General features: G+C 34.5%; 2 protein-coding genes across 2 annotated transcripts in view; one reads left to right on the top strand and one right to left on the bottom strand.

Moving 5' to 3' along the window:
* The window catches only part of LOC119574563 (coiled-coil domain-containing protein 124-like), a 4,990-nt gene extending 4,091 nt beyond the window's left edge, over positions 1-899 (top strand). The window contains 3 exon segments of the mRNA XM_037921839.1: positions 142-249; positions 252-301; positions 590-899. Coding sequence (XP_037777767.1) covers positions 142-249; positions 252-301; positions 590-776 — 345 coding nt within the window. The 3' untranslated portion in view covers positions 777-899.
* A 3,086-nt stretch (positions 900-3,985) lies between these two features.
* LOC119574565 (uncharacterized protein DDB_G0283697-like) overlaps positions 3,986-7,500 on the bottom strand; it is an 18,017-nt gene continuing 14,502 nt past the window's right edge. Inside the window, 5 exon segments of the mRNA XM_037921840.1 lie at positions 3,986-4,378; positions 5,186-5,329; positions 5,671-5,790; positions 6,556-6,695; positions 7,047-7,127. Of these exon segments, the coding sequence (XP_037777768.1) occupies positions 4,297-4,378; positions 5,186-5,329; positions 5,671-5,790; positions 6,556-6,695; positions 7,047-7,127 (567 nt within the window). The 3' untranslated portion in view covers positions 3,986-4,296.

Genomic DNA, 7,500 nt, shown 5'->3' on the forward strand with positions numbered 1-7,500 from the left:
ACAACATGTAGATTTTAAGAATTTTGAGATGTAGTATTCATTAGTCTTGTAGATTTTGAGAATTTTGAGTAATAGTATTCAAGTCATGTAGATTTTCAGAAGACAGGTGATTAATGATAAGCTTTTTGCAAATATTACCAGAGAAATCAAGAAAGACAGGCTGAACTGGAGCAGCAACTGAAAGAAAAAGAAGACTCTAAGACACACCTTGACAATCCTCTGATTGAAAATCTCAATAGGGCAGAAGGTGATGTGATGTGATATCAGCGAGTGGTATTGATGCAGCTTTGTCTGCTCTAAGGTAAGCCTTTGTTTGTTTCTTTGTTTCTTTCCATATCATGTGAAGGAAGAAACATCTGATACTGTCTTAGAAAAGCATATATATATTTTGCCTTTGGGGTTAATAATTCTTAAACTAGTGTAGCCCTATGAAGTGTACCGCTATTGTTTTCTCCTTTTATACTAAAGACATTGATTGATTATGCCCAGGTATTTACATAAGTATATATTTTCTCCTCACTCTCCAGCATATACTCATGGTAGATAAAGGTCTTTTCTGAGCATAACACTATTTACATGTCTATTTCAGTACTGATGACAGTAACACTGACCAACATCCAGAGAAGAGAATGGCAGCAGCATTTAAAGCCTTTGAAGAGAAGAGACTACCACAGATCAAGAAGGAAAATCCAACTTTGCGTATGTCACAGCAGAAGCAGATGTTGCGTAAAGAATGGCTGAAGAGCCCTGAGAATCCTCTGAACCAAAGGAAATGATTAAACCAGTGATATACTAAACGCAATGAATATACCATTGGAGGAAGGATATCTAGGATCTCGATTTATTTTCACGTTTGCAGTTATGTAGATTAAAATGCGGAGATTAAACTCAGATATATATATCTTGGAATTATTTCAGGATTTGTGGAAATGGTTATATGAAGTTGCTATCATGTGTAAAATTTTATGTAAGACTTTAATTATGTTTATTATTTTTCATTATACATAATATTAGATTGATTATTTTATTTATTATTATTAAAAATTATATTATATATGGAACTATTAACACACTTTGGAAGCGTTAAATGATTTATATGTGTAATATTTTTTGTAACTGGAATACATCCACTTTATAGTCTTTTTTTGTATGTATGATCTTTGTGTCTGGGTGCTTGCAGATGTGTGCTTGTTTGTGTGTATGCCTCAAAACAATTTCTAAATGCACAAAATTAGTGCATAAAATTTACAGACCTCAACATCATGACAAAAGTGAAGCTTCTGAGTTCCCCTTTGCAGTTTTTTTTGTTTTTTGTTTTTTTTTTGTTCTTAATATTGTTGACACTCCACATCAGAGGAATAAACCTTTCTATGTTCACAGTGTTTGTTAGTTCTCAGAGGTTGTGAATACATCAGGATATAATTTTTGCAAGGTTTTTCTCAATTGGCACTAAAATTGGTTGAATTGTGGTGATCAGCTCAGTGGTTCACTTGTTCAGAGTAATATTAAAAGGCACAGTGTAGCTGGTTTTCAAGTAAGATAAATTATTTTGTTAACCCATTCCAGGACAGGTAAAAGTTCTGACTAAGTTTGGTAAAGGCAGGGTTGCCTTAATTTGTGCCACTCCATACCAGGGTTATTACCCAGCACACAGCCAAGTTCCTGAGGCTGGTAAACATTATCTGGCATTGGTAAAGTTTTAGCTCTGGTATGATTAAACTTCAACCAGCATTAGTGGATTATGAAATGAAATGAAATAGCAAAAAGGCAGAAAATTCAGTAATGCTTTCCAAGTGTTTTCCATTTGCTAGATAGTAGTTGATATATGGTAGAAACTGTCAGCTGTGTGAGGAGAATTGAGTGGTTTTAATGCTGAGCACCTGTTAGACAAGAATATGATAATGGGAGTAACCATATCAGTACTGCTGTAATGTCCAGAACTTTTAATTTAATAAAAACTAAAATGTCTTAAGACTGACCACACACACACACACACACACACACACACACACACACACACACACACACACACACACACACACACACACACACACACACACACACACACACACACACACACACACACACACACACACACACACACACACACACACACACACACACGAATGATTATCATTTCTTGATAAAGTTTTACATGATCTGCTAGATATTGTTTACTGAGAAATATCTTTCTTTCCTACGGAGGTGAAATTGCATTAACAAACCAAGAAGTTTTTTCCTTACAAATAGTAATGTCTCTCACGTTGGTTATAAAGTCTTCAATATTGTCTTATTATCAAACATAAAATCTCATTATGGTTAGTAAACAATATATTACTTGGGTTGCCATTCTCTCATTTGTTTTCTTTCCTTCAAAAAAGGAATTGCCTTGCCTTTTATATTTTAATTTAACATCCAGATCAATTTTTGAAAGTTAGATTTGGTCCCTTTTGCTTGGTTAAACCATTCTCAACAGGATCTCCTGGCACTATACTGAGCCACATGCTAGATGTGGTGAGGAGTCAGCCACTCAAGGGAAAATTAGAAGCACAGAATATATAAATTAACCCCACTCATTACACTCTTGTCTATGTCATAAACAATTATAAAGCTAATGAAGCAAAAAAAGAGGTTTAAAGCTTACTGTTGAAGGGCTCTTTCATCTCAGTCAGGGCAAAAAAAGTGAACAACTGTATAGCACTTATTAACATAATGAAGCCTCAATCACGCATAACATTATGGTACGTTATCCCAGTGTGAGTGATGGTCTAGCCACATGATAGGATATCATCTGTTGCCAGTTAAAATGTTAAACTTATTTTATTTCTGTAGGAAATGCATAGCTTATAAATTTAGTATAAGAAATGGAAGAAAAGAAAAATTGTCCGGGATATCAGAGTTTGAGGTATACATGTAAAGTGAAATTCAAAGAGGAGCTTAAACAGTTGATTCCATGTGATGTGATACCAGAGGTCAACAATATATTCCTACAGATTTATTACAAGTTTCTTTTACTTCACCTATGACTGATTAATATTTTAAAACTTTTAGTGTTATCAGGGGGGGGGGAATCAAATAATCTTGGGTTGTAATTTAGTCTGCAGTCTTCAGAACCCTGGATAAACTGGAGGAATCAAGTTGGCTTGTATTGTAAGTTTTTTATATGTGGCAAACATGCACTTCAGATTTTGTGATGGCAGTGTAAATGCAACATACCTGAATAACATGGTTCCACTTGAACCTCTTCACTATGAGGCAATAAACAAAAGAAAAAGGAACCTCAAGGGCATTATCAATTATCAAATAGTTACTGTCACCAACATGTCACATGTATTTTTGCAACAACAATAACAACAACAAAAATTGCTTCCTTGGTGGCTCAGGACTTTCGAAGCCATGAATGTGTACAAAAAAATAATACAGAACTGGATACAATTACATAAGTAGATAGGTTTTGTGATTATAATCCAATATATATCAAGTTACTTTGACAAAACATGTGTGGATTTGTAGTGCAAAGATGAAATAAGATTATATGCCTGAAAAATTAATCATCCTTTCCCCTGCTATAATTAGATTATAAAAATGTTCTGTACACAAGAGATTTAAAGTGGCACAAGTTCTACTTTCCAAATATAATGTCAATGAACAAGAGAGCTACAAGAAATGGGTAATAACTAAAACCTGTCCTGAAAAAAAAAATGGGTTTCCATTCATAAAAAAACCTGTATCTGTAGAAGATTTTACTAGTCAAAAGCATACAATTCAATATACATAAAATTTCATTATGTATACATTGAGAATAATCTTATAAAAAAAAAAACCCTTTTCAATTTAATTTCTGCCCATGTCCCATACTCAATCACATTAACAAAAAAATTATTTGCTCCACAATTTTGCATAAAAAAATACATCTGATGATAATTTTTCTGGCCAATGGCTTGTTTCAATTATCTTTAAAATTTGAAAGGTGTAGTTTATTTACCAAGAAAATAAATATCATATAATGTAACAATAACAATATTAAAAATACATTATACATTAATATAATAAAAAAAATACATATTAATAATAATAATAATGATTATGATACTGATCATAATAATAATAATAATAACATTAATAATAAATCAATTAAATTGGTAATGAACCTCTGCTCAAATAAAAACATTCAAATGATATTTTTATCAAGTTGAACCACATTTGCAATCATTACATTATTATTAAACACATGAAATATACATAAAGGTATCTGTAGAAGCTCATAAATACATTCCTATATGTAAACATTTTCATCTAGTCATATACGCTCTTCATTGTTCTGTCATCCTTATAATTGCGACGGATAATCTTCTTCAAATTCCTCTTTTTCCCATACCTGCAAAATAACAATGACAGGAGGTTACTGCTTGTTTTACTTGTCATTATTTTTTTCTTATCATGTCACATTCTTTTCTGCTCTCACAGAACACAATATCTACTGTAACAGAAAATAAAAAGTATTCCCTTAAGGTCTCTGTAAAGCAATGGCTCGTAAACTTTCTATATTCATTACCCCTTCTTTTAAATGTTTAACTTGAAGACTACAACAGGCAAAAAATAAAAAATAAAAATCTATATATACAAATATATGAATATGTATGTATGTATGTATTTATATATATATATATATATATATATAATATATATATATATATATATATATATATATATATATATATATATATATATTATATATGTATGTGTGTGTGTGTGTGTGTGTGTGTGTGTGTGTGTGCGCGTGTGTGTACATGTGTGTCTGTACATGTGTGTGTGCGTGTGTACATGGGTGTGTGTGTGCGTGTGTACATGTGTGTCTGTGCATGTGTACATGTGTGTCTGTGCGTGTGTACATGGGTGTGTGTACTTGTGTACATGGGTGTGTGTATGTGTGTACATGGGTGTGTGTGTGTGTGTGTGTATACATGTGTGTGTGTGTGTACATTGTGTGTGTGTGTGTGTGTGTACATGTGTGTGTGCATGTGTACGTGTGGGAGGGCATGTAAAAGTGTACGTGTACGTGTGTGTGTGTGTTGTCGTGTTGTGTGTGTGTGTGTGTGTGTGTGTGTGTGTTTGGGTGTTTGGGTGTGTTTGTGTTTGCCTGTGCATGTGTGTGTAAAAAATCACAAACATAGGTAATACTTACAGCTTGTCAACACCTGGTGCAATAATATTTCTTCGTTGCAAATGCTTAACGCGTTCATGAAACAGATTCCCAACGGGCCTCACCCTTCGAATACTGCCTGGTAACTTATCTCCATCACAGACTGTGATGTCCTCAGCCATGAACCTGAAGATGAAGCCACTGTCAATTCTCTTCCTTGATTTACATTTCTCCGGTATAACATTCTTAAGAGGCAGGCACATTTAAAAAAAAAAATTGCTACATATGAAGATTATTACATAGGATCTTTAGGTATAAAATTTTACAATCAAGAATTACTGAGCTGACAGCATTATATTTAGAGAAAAGACTGATGGTAAATGAGACTTCATAGATACTTCCCTCAAAATAACAATAAATATATAAATAGAGCAACTCCTACGATAATTTTATATATATATACTTTTTTTTCTTTGTACAACTTTCTAGTACAGTAAATAAACTAACCATAAAAAAATTATACTCACCTTAATGGAGCTAAACGCCGTGTTGCAAATTTCTTTTCGTTTTTAACCAATTTCTTCCGGTCTTGACGTGCTCTATTTCTGAGTGTTCTGTCCCTCAGGGCATCCAGGTACGCAGGAACACTGTAAGAGCATAACTCAGTTCAAAGTGAAAATGCAAGTAAAAGCATGATGTTTACTGCATGCTGCCTAAAGGATAGGAAAGAGAAGGGAAGGGAGGGGAAGGGAGGGGAGGGGAGGGGAGGGGAGGGGAGGGGAGGGAAGGGAAGGGGGAGGGAAGGGAAGGGAAGGGAAGGGAAGGGAAGGGAAGGGAAGGGAAGGGAAGGGAAGGGCAGGGCAGGGCAGGGCAGGGCAGGGCAGGGCAGGGCAGGGCAGGGCAGGGCAGGGCAGGGCAGGGCAGGAAAGAAAGGCAAGGGAAGGCAAAGGGTGGGGAGGGGAAGAGGAAGAGGGTGGAAAAAGGAATATGGGAAGGGGAAGAGGATAGGAAGGGGATGAGTATGGGAAAGATGGGGAAAAAGGAAGAGGTTGAGAAAGAACATGGGAAAGAGAAGAGGATGGGAAGGGGAAATGGAATGGGAAAGGGAAAATGACCAGCAAAAGTGAAAGGGAAAGTTAAAGGGCAAGAGAGAAGGTAGGGATAACTCTGAGGAAAGCAATGATAAACACAGAGAAGAGTATAAAGTAGAAAGATGAAGAGAGAAAGAGAGAGAGGAATAGAGGTCACATCACCTCATGTCAGGGGCATTATAAAATTATGCCAAAGTTGTACATGTTTTGATAGGCCTTCCTACAATTCTCTAATGTGTACTGAAAATTCACAAAACCTCTCATAATGAAAAAGAGCCTTACATTTGAATTCTACATATCATTAATTCTGTCTCAACTTACAGCTCAATTTGTCTTTCTCTATCCCTTTCTTTAATTCTTTTCTCCCACATGCTCTTCTTGTATTTTTTCATTCTTTCAAGTTTTCTTTGCTTTTCTGTCTTCTTGTGACTTGTTTTCTTGATTACCGGTTCTTCAACCTGCCAAACATAAGACAAGTATGATCAGTAAGATTACCAAATATTCCTACTTGCTAAATATGATAGACATGGTTGCTTAAAAACACCAGACTCTAACAACAGGCAAAAGACGTTCATAGATCTTTCGTTGGGAAGATTTTCCTCAAAGACATCTCTGACAATACCATGGCATTTGGCTAAACTGAAAGTCATCCCTAAATTACAGGTAGAAATTGGCTTTAAAAAAATGAAGAAAATTTATCTTGTAACTAGAATATCAAAGCCAGTGCATGCAATGGTAATGATGAGACACATTATACAACGAACAGTGAAGGTACACCTAAAAATTACATAAATGTACCCAATATAATTTACCTCCTCCTCTTCCTCCTTTTGGTCACCCTTCTTGTGCTTCTTTCCACCCCTTCTGGTCTTTTTCCAGGTCACATCCTCTGTCTAAAAAAAAAAGGAAAAAAAAAAATTATTATTATTATTATATATATATATATATATATATATATATATATATATATATATATATATATATATATATATATATACACATATACATATACATATATATAAACAGAAGAAGTTATACAGCAAAGTCTATCTTACTCTGTTATCCCTATTAATTCATGGGCAGAAGATGAAAATATTAAAATCATTAGTGCTATTATCATTATCATTACTTTATGAACAATACTAATAGGAATAATAAAACTTTCCTTTATGAAAATTAAAGAAACGGTAAAAACACAGATACAAATGCACACGCAGACACACACATAGCAGAGGGGGACAGGGAGGGATGGCTTTAGGGGAGGAG

The sequence above is a fragment of the Penaeus monodon genome, chromosome 6, assembly GCF_015228065.2.
Source record: "Penaeus monodon isolate SGIC_2016 chromosome 6, NSTDA_Pmon_1, whole genome shotgun sequence".
Classification (NCBI taxonomy): domain Eukaryota; kingdom Metazoa; phylum Arthropoda; class Malacostraca; order Decapoda; family Penaeidae; genus Penaeus; species Penaeus monodon.